Genomic DNA, 16,040 nt, shown 5'->3' on the forward strand with positions numbered 1-16,040 from the left:
CAAGAATTTTTCCACGAAACTTTCATACAGAATTCAGTTTCCTGCTCCAAGAAAGATCTATCTTAGCACATAAGTCGAAACGCAAGGTAACCAACTCTGGAGCACTAAGCTCCACCTTTGAATCTGTTGTGCAGCTCATTTATTATATTAACATTATGTAAAGGGTAGATTGCTAGTCACCTCATGTAGGAGATGCTGAGTTGCAGATGAGCACAGTGAAAAAAGTGCTGAATGAAGCTTTTGGACAAAGCAGAATACACGCACACATAGCCACTGTCTCTGGGTACTTGAGCCCGATTGCAATTGCATCTGCATCTGATGTGACCAGCAATCTGTTGGAGTGGATGTTGAAGGTAGGGAGGCGGCATGGGGTGGGGGATAGCAGGGTAGGGGTAGAGGAAGATGGTGTGCTGCTCGTGGGGATTGAATAGAGCTTCTACATGCAGTGCTTGGGGGGGGGGGGGGGGGGCAGAAGAAAAGTAGAGAAGGGAAAAAAACCAATGGGATTGCTGGTGGGACAGAAAAAATGTGTAGTCTGAGTGGGAACAGGGAAGGGGATATGTGAGTGGAAGAAAGGGACTAGCAGAAGTTAAGGCTAGGGGGATTACAGGAACAAGGGATGTGTTGTTGTAGGGAGAGTTCCCACCTGTACCATTCAGAAAAGCCCTTGTTGTAGAAAGAATCCAGATGGTGAAGGGTGTGAAGCAGCCATTGAAGTGAGGCACATCGTGTTGGGCAGCATGTCCAGTAATTGGATGATACAGGTGTCTCTTGGCCACTATTTGTCAGTGGCTATTCATGTGGACAGACAGCTTGTTACCATGCCAATGTAGAAAGCGGTCAAATGGTTGAGGCTTAGTTTGTCCGACACATGGCTACATTCACAGATAGCCCTGTCTTTGATGGCTTAGGAGATGCCTGTGCTGCTTTCTACATGGACATGACAATTAACAAGCTGTCTGTCCACATGAATGGTCACTGCCAAACTATAACAAAAAAAAAAGCTGGAATACGCAGTTGCTGAATGTGCTGCACAACGTAATTTGCTTAACTGACTGCTTCACAGCTTGCACCATGTGGTTTCTTCGTACCAACACCAGCTTTTCTGAATTGTACGGGTGGGTACTCTCCCTAAAACATATCCTTCACTTCTGTAACCCCCCAGTCGTAATTTCAGCTAGTCCCTGTCATCCACCCTTCCATTCCCATACCTGCTTCCTCGCAAGCACTACACACACACACACCTTTTGTCCAACAAACAGCCCCAGGGTGTGTGTGTGTGTGTGTGTGTGTGTGTGTGTGTGTGTGTGTGTTCCATGTTGCTGTTATTCCATGGAAGACTCCCCATTGTTTGATTGCTGCATTTACTGTGCTCCGTTCCCCATCACTGTGTATTCCTTACCCATTGTTAATGACAGCTCGGGTTGACAGTTTATTTGCTGTTGCTGATTCTTTTGTCACAAGTGAATGTACTAGGGGGCGTCCGAAGAGAACTGGAATTGAACTGTTGCACACGTATGCACACTTTATAGTTAAGCATTGTGCTACTAGGAAGTGTTAGTTTGGGGTCTCCCACATCACTGAGTAAGCTAGTGTCAGTCAGAGTTAACTGATATGTTTGTTGTGTTCTGTTGTTTGCATTCCTGTTTCAAGCCTTCGGTGATTAATGATAACGCCAACACGAAAGAGCAAAACTTCTGTGTGAAATTTCGTTTTCTGTTAGAGAAAACTGCAGCTGAGACTATTGGGATGCTTTGGCAAGGCTTTAATGATGATACATTGGGGAAATCGCTGGTCTACAAGTAGTTTTCTCTTTTCACATATGGCAGTGTGTCATCTGTAGACATGCCAAACCCCAGTCATCCTTTGACAGGAAGAAATGGTGTAAACATTGCCTTAATCAAAGGTTCAATTGATGAAGATCGTCAAAGGACCATTGACCAAATTTCTAAGGAAATGAGTGTCATGGAGAGAGCCATGGAATTTTAAACGAAGATTTGCACATGAGTCAGATGTCTGCAAAATTGTTTCCTTGCTTGCTCAGAGATGACTAAAGAGAACACCACACAAATTTTTGCCGTGGTTTGAAGACTGAAGTGCAGAACAATCCAAATGATCTTAAAAGAATTGTGACTGGGGATGAAAATCGTTGCTATGGATATGATCCAGAATCAAAGCAAGCACCAATCCAATGGAAAACTCAAACATCACAATGGTCCAAGAAAGCACATCAATCCAGCCACACAGCTGGCCTGACATTGCGTAGGCTCTTAACTTTGTTTATCAAGCGACTGTGCAGAACTATCGAACGCCTTCCGGAAGTCAAGGAAAATGGCATCTACCTGGGAGCCTGTATCTAATATTTTCTGGGTCTCATGAACAAATAAAGCGAGTTGGGTCTCACACGATGATTCCTACAGAGTAAATTCTGGGTTTCCAGAAATGACATGATAAGCGAGCAAAAAACATGTCGAGACTTGTGGTACATGGCTGTTAGAAGGGGGACAAGTTCTTCCACGTACTCTGTGTAGAATCGAATTGGTATCCCGTCAGGTCCAGTGGACTTTCCTCTGAGTGATTTCAGTTGCTTTTCTATTCCTTGGATACTTATTTCGATGTCAGCCATTTTTTCGTTTGTGCGAGGATTTAGAGAAGGAACTGCAGTGCGGTCTTCCTCTATGAAACAGCTTTGGAAAAAGGTGTTTAGTATTTCAGCTTTATGTGTGTCATCCTCTGTTTCAATGCCATCATCATAATCCCAGAGTGTCTGGATATGCTGTTTCGAGCCACTTGCTGATTTAACGTAAGACCAGAACTTCCTAGGATTTTCTGTCAAGTCGGTACATAGAAGTTTACTTTCGAATTCACTGAATGCTTCACGCATAGCCCTCCTTACGCTAACTTTGACATCGTTTAGCTTCTATTTGTCTGAGAGGTTTTGGCTGCGTTAACTTGTAGTGAAGCTCTCTCTGCTTTCACTACTACTACTACTGCTATTATGAGGGTAGTCCAAGAAATAAGTTCCGATAGGTTGCGAAATGGAAACCACAGTGAAAACCAGAAACAGTTTTATTTGCAACAGCTAGGTACACCTTCCACCGACTTCTCTATATAGTTGCCACTCCAACTTCAAGTTTTGTCTTAGTGTTGTATCAGCTTTCCTATCCTCGTCATAGAAAGCAGACGCATGTGTTTTCTGCCAGTTATCTGCACTGGTCTGCAGCTCATCTGTGGAAAAATTTTGTCTTCATAGCCAGCGGTTCTTGTGAGCAGAGATGAGACTCAGGGGGAGCCAATTACGGACTGTATTGTGGGTGATCAAACACTTCTCATTGGAAATGCTGCAGGAGCGTCTTCATTGCCCCTGCAGTGTGCGGGCAAGAATTGGCATGAGAAGGGATGTTGTGTGGGCTGCATGACACAGGCGAAATCTCTAACCAGGCCACATACTGGGTGGGAGACGCTATTCCGTACGCATCTTTACGTGCTCACTGTTCACTCAAAATTGAAAAGACGTGACACGATCGACAGGAATATTAGAGAAACTGCCCAACACATCTGAGCAAAGCTTTACCGGATTTTCCCAGTGGTTTCCATTTTGCGACCGATCGGAACTTACTTTCTGGACAACCCTCGTATTACGGCAGTGGCATTTTGCACAGGGAGTTCATTCCTCCAAGGCAAGCAGTCAACCAATATTTTTGTCTGGATGTGTTAAGAAGATTACACAAGTGTGTGCAACAAAGGAGGCCAGAACTTTGGAGAAATGGGAACTGATTTGCTCCATCATGACAATGCTCCACCCCACTCAGCTCTGATGATCCGACAGTCCATGGCAGAAACAACATGGTGCCTGTGCTTCATACACCTTACTCACCCAATCTGGCTCTGTGTGACTATTTTCTGTTTCAATGGATGAAGCAAAGTTTGAAAGGAATGAGATTCAGTGACGTGGATGACATATTAAAAAAAACATGTTCTTGGCTTTAAAAGTATCCTGCCGGAAGAGTTCCAGAATGTTTCAGCAGTGGCAAAAACATTGAGACAAGCATATTAATGCATATGAACAGTAATTTGAAGGGGGCTAAAGTACTGTGAATGTAGAGTTCAGTAAACATTCAAAATAACAAAAATCCTGGTTATTTTGGGTTCCCCACATCTCAATATGGAGTACAGTTCTCCCACCCGAGCAGTTGTCGATTCTAGAGCTTGAATTACTGAGGACACATGCATCTCGCACAGGAAATATCTTAATGTATTGTCTCGGAATGGATTGATTGCCATTATAAAAGACATGTTCACATTTTGAAAATTGATTCTTGAAATCAGCAACAGCCACTGTTACTAATGTTATTTATTTACACAAATACTGCCAAAAGCAGTTTTGAACCAACAGATTCATCTGCTGATGCCTGTTCCAATTTATGTTACATTTGCTGTTGTTTACATTAGTGGTTGGCTGTTTCTTCCCTTGTGCTGAAAGTTTCTAGGGGTGATGGTACCCTACAGCAAAAGAAGTTAAGAGAAATGGCCTACTTAACTGTAACTGTACATAATAACGAATGAAAATAATGTAAAAAAAACTCTTCACAGTAAAACACTTTTTTTTTGGTTACTTACATCAAAATTACCACGTCTTCATGTTATACTGTTGACTGTTGTGTTTACAGAATAGCTAAAACATATATAAAAGCGAAATCAATCAATTTTTGACAAAATAATGTAATTGGATAGATGAAAAATCTACTCACCAAATGGTGGCAGAACACACAAATAAAAGGCGGTTATAATTAGGCAAGGTTTTGGGGCCAGTGGCTTCACCTTCAGACGGAAGGGTTGAAGTGGAAGGAAGGGGGGTGAAGGAAAAGGACTGGATAGATCTAGGGAAATATGTAGATTCTGGGAAAGTCGCCAAGAACTCTGGGTCAGGGGAGACTTGATGACATCTTTACCATATGGACTCAGAGTGAGGCTGCCTTTCAAAATTCCTGCAATCTCTGAATACCATCTCTCAATTATATTTAACATGGTCGTATTCTGAATCATGTGCCACTTTTCTTAATATTGATCTCATCCTCAACAAACGCCAGCTACACACTTCTGTCCACATTAAACCTCATAACATACAGTACTTACATTTGGACAGTTGCCATCCTTTCCATGTCAGTCATTCCCTCCCATATAGCTTTGCCATTCAAGGCAAATGTATTTGTTCAGATGCAAACTCTTTGCAGCAATACACTACCATTCTCAACTCAGCCTCCAGCCTACTTCAAAAACAGGTTTCCCAGGCCGTCACATCCAATTGCGGTACTGCTGATCCCTCCAAAAATCGTGGCCTGAAATGAGATCCATTCAGTCTGAGATTTTGCCTACCACACCTAGAATAGCTTTTTGCCGCCCTCTTATTTTCCGCAGTATTCTTGTCAGACCCTATACTCCCCTGCACCCATCTCCCTACCATATGGCTCCTACCCCTGTAACTGCCCCGTTGCAAGACTTGCGCTATGCATCCTCCTCCAACTGCCAACTAGACCAGCCCTGTAACTGGTAAAACATATACTATCAAGGGGAGAGCCACCTGTGAAATGACACGTGCCATATACCAGCTTTTATGTTAACACTGTTTGACCTTTTATATTGGCATGAATACCACCAAATTATCAGTTAGGATGGCTGAACATAGGCAGAGGGTGTATACTGGCAAAACGCAGCATCCTCTTGCATAGCATGCTCTACAACATGACAGTCGTGACCTCTGTGCCTGTTTCACCACATGCGCCATTTGGATTCTTTCCCTAGACAAGAGTTTCTCAGAACTCCGCAGATGGAAACTAGTGCTAATGTCCTTGGTTCTTGCCACCCACCTGGCCTTAGTTTATGTTAATTTTTTCCATATCAGTGTTTCTTCGCAGTAACTACTCCTTTCTTCACTCTGTTTTAGTTTTCTACATCTTTCATTTTCTAACCTGTCTATTTTTTGCCATCGCCGCCCTCCCTCCCACCTTTGTTACATATAATGCACTAAGCTTTTCACTCTTTATTAACTTGTACTTGATGTTTAAGCCATAATCTCTGCCTTGCATTTTACTGTGTCTTCCACCTTCTCAGGTTTTCAAATCTTGTCCTGAGTCTTTGCTTCCATCCTGTCAGGTAAGTCTCTTGTGACCCCTGGTTCTGTGTGACTTTCTCAAAATCTACCACTTTTCGTAGACCTCTCCAGTTCTCGTCCTTCGCACGTATTTCTTCCCCTTCAACCCTTTTGCCTGAAGAGGGAGCCACTGGCTCTGAAAGCTTGCCTAATTATGACCTTATTTTATGTGTGTATCCTACTGCCACTTGGTGACCAAAAAATACATAAAGCACATTTTTTATTTATGAATATACATGTAGTGACACACACACACACACACACACACACACACACTCTCTCTCTCTCTCTCTCTCTCTCTCTCTCTCTCTCTCTCTCTCTCTCTCTCTCTTTCTTTTTTCTCATTCAGATGTTATGCTATCTGTATTACTGACTGACTCTCCCAGAACCTGGTACATTTGCATGTTGCTGAACTAATATCTTACAGGGGCAACAAAAATGTGATTTTTAATACGTCCTGTGTTTATTGATCGAATTTAAACATTTTAAATTCTGTCATAATCTGCTCATTAAAAGGTATAATCTAATATTGAACATGTAACACAACAAGACAAGTATTACAATTTGGAAGTGTGTTTGTCATGAGCATAAATATCTGAAATTTATTCATACAGTATTTGAGGACCTATACAATGCCCTACATATCGCTCACATCGGGATTGTGAGGATAAGATTAGAATAATTACTGCATGTGTAAAGGCATTCAAACAATTATTCTTCCCAGCTCCTTACGTGCATGGAACAGGAAGAAACCATAATAACTGGTACAATGGGCTATACCCTCTGCTATGCACCTCACAGTGGTTTGTAAAGTACAGATGTAAAAATGAAAGCAATTAGCAACTTCCAACAAACTTTACACATAGTTTCCAACCTTAACAAAACTTTTCTTGCAGAGACATCCCACAAAAGGATGAAAGGAAAAAAGTTTGGCTTGCTATATTTTCCCTGATCATGCAGTAAAACTTCACCATCAAACATGACACTTTAACTTATTACTAACTTACTACCAAGTCTATTCACAACACAGTACACAGATGTGTCAACGTATCCCATTGAATGTACCTGCAAAATTACATCATTGTATGACACATAGTTCAGGAGATATGTCATAAACATTGAGATGCTGTGGTGTGACATATCACTTTGGGTAAAGTTAGAGGTGTGTGTGTGTGTGTGTGTGTGTGTGTGTGTGTGTGTAGGCCCAAGTCTTCTTCTAATCGACAAATGACGCTCATAGCCTTGGCAAGTGTTTTTCCGTTAGCTAAACAGTCAGTTTTGATTCGTAAACTTGGCAGAATTTTTTTCTTTTGTGCATGTGCCTTAGTTTGCACGGACACAGTATATATGCAAGACAGGGCAACAAGGGCAGTACTTCTGCATGTTTCAGCACCTGCTAATTGGGTAATTACCCCATGCCGCTTCTGTCCCGGTTCAGAAATGCACTGCGGGCTGTGGAATTAAGAAGGTCGTGACAGTAATGAAATCGGCACTCATTAACTCCTAAAAGGGTACAAGATACAATAGATAATATCTTAAGAAGATGTGGATGTCATTTAGTAGTAGTAGTTTTTTTTTTTTTCTAGAATGACATTTCAGTTATTACAGAAGAAGATACACTGTCGATTGAGTCTGCAGCTATGAAACAGCTCCACACTCGTTCTGCCAGTGGCTTGCTGCACGTATAAAGGTGAATAAAATTCAATAAACAAAGGCGACAAAAGTTCTTTGAACAACTAACTGGGATATGCAACGTGGGTGAGCAATTTGCGTTTGCTTAAAATGGAGTGCGAATTCCTGAACTTCCGACCTATTTTTAGCACAGTTTCACACTTTTCCTGAACTACTTCTTGCTGATGTGCTTGACATCCAACACATTAGATCATATTTTGTAAAGTAATCAACATACATGGGAGTTCAACTCTTCATAGAATTGGGGGTTTACTGGTATGCTCGCCAATGTGACAGCAGAAAATTTACAATCTATTGTAGTTCCATTACATCCAGATTATAATAGATGAGTGCTGATTACGATTAAAATAAGCACATAATGAAACCAGTTTGTTAGAAGTTACAAAAAGATATTACGTAAATATTGACGGTATTCAAAGGAAACAAAATAAATGATAAATAATTGTACATAAATAAATGTTATGGTGGTGGCCATTACATTAACATATTATAGTCATTTGAAAGTTTACATTATTTCAACTTTTGTATTAATGTATGTCTAAGCAGGCGTTACATTTTAGTGTAGTAGTTCACATTTGTGTGTGTGTGTGTGTGTGTGTGTGTGTGTGTTTGTTTTTGACATCGGGAGTAGTGTTTATGTTTCAAACTGGAAAGCAGGCAAATGCAATTTTTGTAGAAAGCCTGCATTGGCTAATGCAACACAACACAGCCAGCTCAAGATGAAACTCTACACAAAAATACAACAGCCTGCTTAGTCATACATGAACACAATAGCTGCATTAATGTAAACTTTCAGTTAGTAATCACATTTTAATATCATGTTGACGAACAATTTTTATGCACAATTGTTTCATAATTATTTTCTTTCATTTTGTGTGCCATAAATTTACGTAATGTGTATTTCCATAACATTTCCTGGTTTCTTTGTTTATTTTAATTGTAATCATGTCTCATTCATTGTAGACTACATGTAATGAAATGTTTATACATTGTACATATTTTGCTGACATGTCAGTGTAAATATCAACATTTCTTATTGAGAAATTCTTTGGACTGTTTTAGATATGATATTGCTATCTTTGTACGTCATCTTCCACGTGACAAAAACATTTATCTCTGTGTGGTGCCTTACACTGTGTGCATATTTTAATACAAAAAAGTGTGTTATGTATTTTTCACTATGTTATGTACACTAGCAGTCAACTTTGCAGCATAATGATGCAGGAATTTCAACGTAAGCGACCTAAAGCTCGGTTGTCTTTGAGATTAGTGTACATTGTTTTTATTTGTTATTACATACGGGTGCAGTTTAATGCACCTTATCTCGTTTATTTTATTTTTCTTCTGTTGGGCACTTACCATCCCAAGGAACTTTCACAAAAAAGGGAGAAAACTACCAACTACTAATATAAACGACAACAAATTAAACACAAAGTGCCATCTTAAGGTAAACCTGTTGGTTCAAAACCAGTAATGGCACTATTTATGCAAATGAATACCATTATGAGCATTGGCTGGTTGTCCTTCTTTTCAGAGATCAACTTGTACTTTGAACACAACTGTGGACTCAGAATGTCAGTTTCCAACAATACAATTTCATTTACTTGAATACTGCAATAATTTCATTTATATCTCCTTTTGTTTGTGTGGTTTAATATAAAATTACTTACTAAAGATGTCGTAATAAATACTTGATTGACATTGAGAATTATTTTTCCAATAATCATTGTACACTAAATAAATAAATTAAAACTGTGAATGGCCACTGATGATAAAAATAAAACATTTCTTTTTGTCACCATGGGCTTCAAACCAGTTCATCATAGTGTATAAAAAAGAAACTAATTTGAATAGTTATACAGTGGAACTTGAATTCCGTGGTGTAGTACATTTGAGATAAAATTGCAGTTTGTTAGTTTCATATTTTTTTGTAATTTCTGTTGCAGTATGACCAGTACAAAACTCCAATGGAGAATATTGGTCTTCAAGATTCTCTTCTTTCACGTTTTGACTTGCTATTTGTAATGCTTGATCTTGTGGATGGAGAGCAGGACAACAGGATATCTGATCATGTAGTACGCATGCACAGATACAGGTAACTAAACAAAACAAAAAGAAATAGTTAAAGTAAGAGATGCAAAGTTTCAGTTAGTCACTAACGATCTTGTATATGCACGTTTACAATACATATGAGGAAACTAATTGTGTGTAAATATTTGACCTGGCATAAATATTTACTGGTTTTTCCCTCTTACAATTTGCATTAACCGATTTGTTACTTTATTCCCGACTAACACCAATTTATGACTTGGGGCTCTCTTTTCCACAAATACTTACTCAATGTGCTGGCTGCCATTTGTACAATTTGTGGAACTATATGAAACTGCTCAGATGATACATAATTGTGTGGACACCATAGTACTTTGTTAATTGTACATAAGCACCATGAATCACCAGTCCAATATTTATCAAATTTTGTGAAGATGCTCGTCGTGTAACTACCATTAAATGATCAAACTTTCATTCCATTCAGAACTAATGACCACTATCATCAGTGTGAAGCACGAGAACACTCCCACGTTTGTTGCGACATGGAAGTAAATTGCCTCCAAATGTCATCTTGACGAATTTCTTCTTGTGTCTGAAACGTTTGCTATGTCAGTTCATTAAGATTGCTGATGAGGCTGGTATGAAAGCAGGTGTCTCTTGCCATTACATCCCAGTTGTGACATTTGGATGTTAAATCAGGTGACTAGGCAGGGATACATTCATACATTCCTCAGGTTGATTGTGGCATTAACAGCATTGTGGAGGATGTTGCATTATCCTGCTGGAACATGCTGTCTTGTACGCTGTTCATGAAGGGTACAGCAACAGGGTTTACCAGTCTTGCCACATCCTGACAAGCACTCGGCTTCATTGTAACAATTACCCAATCAGTTTTGTTCTCATATCTGAAAGCTCTGCATGTGATGATTCCAAGAGTTGGTCATGTAGGGTATAGAGAATTGCTACTTATCTCAAGAATCGCTACTTAGCGTGACTAGTCAGCAGTCCTCTACAGAGGCATAAGCAACACTGACATCTACAAACAAAAATTAGGCCCCATCACAGAACACCACTTACTGTTCCAATTATGTCGTGCTCAAATCGTGCAAGTCCTTGTCTTTAGTATGTCGTCAGCAGCGAAGGCCACACAGTAAGTAAAGATCTCAACCCAGCTTCCACTAATCTGTCCGTGACAATCTGTGGTGACAGTCTGCCTGGCAGAACCTAACACAGAATTTGACAAAACCATCGAATCTGGTAAAAAATAAAACCTAACATGGGAAACAAATAACACCAAATGTGGCAAAAAAGCACTGAATATGCAAAAAAAAAAAAAAGTGCACTGGATTGAGTAAAAAAACTCATGTTGGGGAAAAAGTTATTGAATTTAGCCAAAAAAATTATTCTGGATTTGGCAGAAACAACACTGACTTCAGCAAAAAATAGCTAATTTGCCAAAAAGACTAACATGACAAGAAAAAACATGAAACTAGGCAAAAAATAACACTGAATTAGCAAAAATAATGCCAAATTTGACCACAAAATAAAACGGTTTTTTCCTGTTACTGGATATAGGTGTAACAGGCATAGTTTATTTCTTTGTAGGGTAGTGTATTTTGTGTCTTTGTTATTGTGCTTTTCCATTCCTCATTCTCATCATAACTGCATATGGAGTTGTGGAAAATAATATTTATGTCCTTAAACTTTGTCATGAAGAGGCAATTTTAACTTATTAATTTTAGACCTTCCATATGCTGTTAGAATTCCATGGTAGTGGATGTGACCCTTTTTTTTTTAAAAAAACTTCTCTCGATTAAAAACTTTACTAGTTCATTTGTGCTGTGTTGAGTACATGTTGGAATAATATCATAAATCTCAAAATGTGTAGGAACCCAGGAGAACAGGATGGGGCGGTGTTGCCAATGGGTTCAGCAGCTGACTTACTTGCTACCAACAATCCAGATGTGGAAGAGGAGGATGATAGTAATGCACCAATCTATGAAAAATATGATGCACTTCTACATGGAAACACAAGATCACGAAAGTAATTAAATTTAGTTATTATTATTATATTAGGATATTCTTTTGAATTCTAACATCATATAATGTACTCCCCCCTTTCACACACACACACACACACACACACACACACACACACACACACACACGTATGTTCGTTGTTTAAGCAGAAGTAGTTATGCTCTGTTGAACATGTCATTAAACTCTATTCTTTATTCTTTGGTGCGATTCACTTCATCTTATTTTTAAGTTGTTTAATAAAAAAATAATCAATGTCATGGGACATTATGGCCTGGTGCAAATCTGTCAGTTGGACACCACTTTGGCAACTTGCATGCCCTGAAAACTAATGGCACTCGGTTTTCCCCCAAACACTCAGCCATCCAAGTACTAGCCAGTCCCAATGTCACTTAACTTTGGAGATCAAGTGGGAACTGGTGTTACAAACGTGGCAAATCAATTGGCAGTTATTTGTTTAATTATTTTGAGTGAGTAATGCTAAAAGGACTGGTAACACACAAAAATTCTGTTCATATACTTAAGCATGGCAGTGCTAACTGAACACGTTCTTAAGGAAAAGTTTTGGGTTATAATGTAGTATCTACATCAGTTCATTAACAAAATTCACTGCAAATTGCACATGGTTCTTTTGTTTAGACAATGAATAATCACCAGAACTTCTCAGTAATAACTATTAAAGTACACTTGATTTTCTTTGAACAGGGACAAAATTATTAGTGTGAAATTTATGCGTAAATATATACATATTGCAAAGATGATGAAGCCTACCCTAACAGAAGAGGCTTCAAATGTAATCTGTGAGGAATATTCAAAGCTTCGCTCTCAGGACAGTGTAGAAAATGATGTTGCCCGAGTAAGTGTTTTTTAATTTCCAATTCTGTGTATAAATTTCAGCATGTATTTTTATTTTCACTAGGTTAATATGTGAATTTGTTTCAGACACAACCTGTGACAGCTCGTACATTAGAAACTTTAATACGTCTTTCAACAGCTCATGCAAAGGCCCGGCTCTCACGAACAGTGGACGTTGAAGATGCTCAAGCAGCCATTGAGTTAGTGCAGTTTGCATATTTTAAGAAGGTAATACCCAGGTCCAAATTTTGAAGTAAGTCTTCTGTTTGGATTTTGTACTTCTCATCTCTGTTGCATGATACTGCAGCCCCCCTCATCCCACCCTCCACTCAATCAAAATAAAAGTATCCCATAGTAATTTCTAATACTCATTCTTTTTTTCTGCAGAAGTGCTTTGCTAATTGTTATTGCTAAATACTATGAGCAGTCTGAGAGAAACTAGATTAGAAATACTCGTGATTTTTTCTGCAGAAACGCTTTCCTAATCTTTATTGATAAATATTGCCAGCAATCTGAGAAAAACTAGAGTAGAAGTCATTCATTTTCTGAATGTGTGTCAGTTTTCTAATTCCAAAGAATGACTTTTTCTGAAAGCTGAAATATTTTTATCATCATTTTTCGTTGTGCCCGTGTGCAACTCTAAGCTTCCTCTATATGGTGAGCGGTATTTAATTTTACATTTTGTTGTTATTCTATCCTGGACTTTGCATTGTTAGATGTTCAACTTGGCATCTTGTTCGAAACTTCTCACTAGAAGTCAGCAGTGTTAGTGGGGATCTAAAAAAATAAAATTATTAGAACTATACCACGTTTTACAAATATTTATTTTTTGTATACTATTTATGGTATTTAATTTTAGTGTACTGATTTTATTTTTTAGTTAACTGTGGTTGCCACCAACTGCTGGTAAATATCAGTATAAGTCGAAGCAGAAGTTGTACAAATACAATGTTTTGTGTTCAGCCATAGAAGCATTTTTTGAAAGAAACTCTGTATTCATACCTCAAGAGGGCCATAATTTAAATTACTCAGCATGGTGAACTGGTTACATGAAATGGCGAGAACTAACTTAATCATCTCACTGAGTACAGTAACGTTCCAACTGAGAGTAGAGTGCATTGTTACTTCACAGTTTGAGTGCAAAAAGTGATCACCAAAAATACCTTCATGGAAGGCCCCATCAAACTTGCTTTTAAAGTTACCACACAGTAATTAAACATTGACAGGAAATATTTCATTGGTGGTATATCTAATGTGGTACTAAATAAACTTCCGTAATTTTGTGAACAACACAAGGTAATACCATCTTTGCAAAAACTTCACAGCTTTTGTCACACAGAATTGGACTTCCAGGTTAGCAAAGAAACTGAGAAAAACTGATCCGTATGTGGAATTTGATATTAAAGTGTCATAACAAACCTATTGTTGTCTGCAGACAAGAGAATGTACTAGCTAAAAGAACATACTACATTAGATTTTTTTCTTAAAAAGAAGAAGCATCAAGATGAAAGTGACTAGTGGTTTATTTAGGCAAATGTGGATTCGCACAGATTACATTGGGAATAAGTAACTGTACAAAGTGTCAAACAACAGCGTCATGCAGCATTTCATTGTTATGAATGCAGAGTTTTATTTTGTGTTCACTTCTCCTCTACGACTAAAGCAGGAATGTGATTTAGAAATGGTCATGGAAAAATTAAAAATTCGTAGAACAAAGGAAAACCAATGGCATTAATTAAGGAGCACCAACATTCTCCTCTTTATTCGAATGACAATTTTTTGCAAGAAAATTGTTCCTGTCTTACGTTCCACCGAGACCTAATTTATAGCACTGATCTGGAATCTTGCAAAGAATAAGTTCGATAGTTATAAAACATCAAAGCATCTGACTCTCTGATCTGAAAAAACTAATGGATGATGCTTTTGCTGCTAATAAATAAACATTGTCATCCAGGCTGGTGAAAGCCGTTCAGTGAAATGCTACTTCGACAGTTTGCATGTCTGTTTCTGTGCTATTATATTCAAGCAGCTTTACGGTTAGCCTTGTAGGGCTGATTGGATCTCCTTCTAGACCTTTCCACCAGATAGTAATGTCAGGTGGTAGCTGAGCGTGAAACCTGGGATCTCACCATTACTGGCCAGAAACTCTTAACCACTGACCATTCAGTTTGCTTATGCAGCTGTGACATTGGCCTTTACTGCTGTGGTACGATAACGCTAGAATACTGTGCATCACAACAAAAAATGTGTAATGACTACTGAGGAATAGATACTTTGATGGAGGACAAAACTGAAAAGACAACAAAATCAATTATCATCCATGACTGAAACAGCAGACAATGAATCAGTAGACACAGCTGTGGAATGTAGTGACATCACTGGAGAAGGTAGTTTTACAAATAATGCCAGCGAAACGTCTTTAGCAGCCAGGGTGAGTTGTATTGTACGTCTTGTTTCTTGTTATAACTAGTCAGTTAATTCAGAGAGTGGTGCCTGTAGACATGTATCGTGTAACAGGGCCCCACTAGTAAGAATGCTGAAGGGTGTGTGTTATTACCTCCCTCCCGCACTTCTTGGGCATAAACTATGTGATGCTGCCGCAATGGCCAATTAACCAGCTCACCTTGTCGAGTAATATATATATTTCTCTGATGTGTTACTATGTACATATTTTCTTCATTAGTATTGGACTATACTGTTCTGTGATAGGTCCTCGAGAAGGAGAAGAAGAGGCGGCGACAGAGTGAAGATGGGGATGCATCAGCTGATGAAAGTAGTGACGACAGGCCTAAGAAAAAAACACGCAAGGAGAAGAGTAAGGTAAATATATGTACATATCTTTCCCCCCCCCCCCCCCCCCCCCCTCTCTCTCTCTCTCTCTCTCTCTCTCTCTCTCTCTCTCTCTCTCTCTCTTTCTCTTTCTATGAATGGACGAACTAGACTGATGCACAAGACACTGATTATTGATTGTATTAGGTTCAGCTAGTTGTGCACTGACAACAGATGTCGTCTTGTCTGGATACCTTGGGTTGTGCCTCACAACTTGGTTTTGCTGTGGCACTAAATGCTGTCTCGTGAAGTAATAAAAAGATGAGTGTTACTGATAGCACAGATTGCTGTACAAAAGCCATTCTTTGGCTTGTCGTTGCATGAATACAAAAGGCATTTTCCAATAAGACACTGTGCAGCTAGTGTCTCATGTGATTGCCTACACAGTACTGCTTCGGTGGATCAGACAACTGTGTGTCAGTGGTAC

General features: G+C 39.0%; 1 protein-coding gene across 1 annotated transcript in view; it reads left to right on the plus strand.

Annotated features, from left to right (window-relative positions):
• LOC126482134 (zygotic DNA replication licensing factor mcm3) overlaps positions 1–16,040 on the plus strand; it is a 106,489-nt gene that overhangs the window by 78,493 nt on the left and 11,956 nt on the right. The window contains exons 10-14 of the mRNA XM_050106114.1: positions 9,790–9,938; positions 11,781–11,936; positions 12,635–12,785; positions 12,872–13,012; positions 15,494–15,604. Coding sequence (XP_049962071.1) covers positions 9,790–9,938; positions 11,781–11,936; positions 12,635–12,785; positions 12,872–13,012; positions 15,494–15,604 — 708 coding nt within the window. The remainder of the gene's footprint in view (positions 1–9,789; positions 9,939–11,780; positions 11,937–12,634; positions 12,786–12,871; positions 13,013–15,493; positions 15,605–16,040) is intronic.

Source organism: Schistocerca serialis, chromosome 1 (assembly GCF_023864345.2).
Source record: "Schistocerca serialis cubense isolate TAMUIC-IGC-003099 chromosome 1, iqSchSeri2.2, whole genome shotgun sequence".
NCBI lineage: Eukaryota > Metazoa > Arthropoda > Insecta > Orthoptera > Acrididae > Schistocerca > Schistocerca serialis.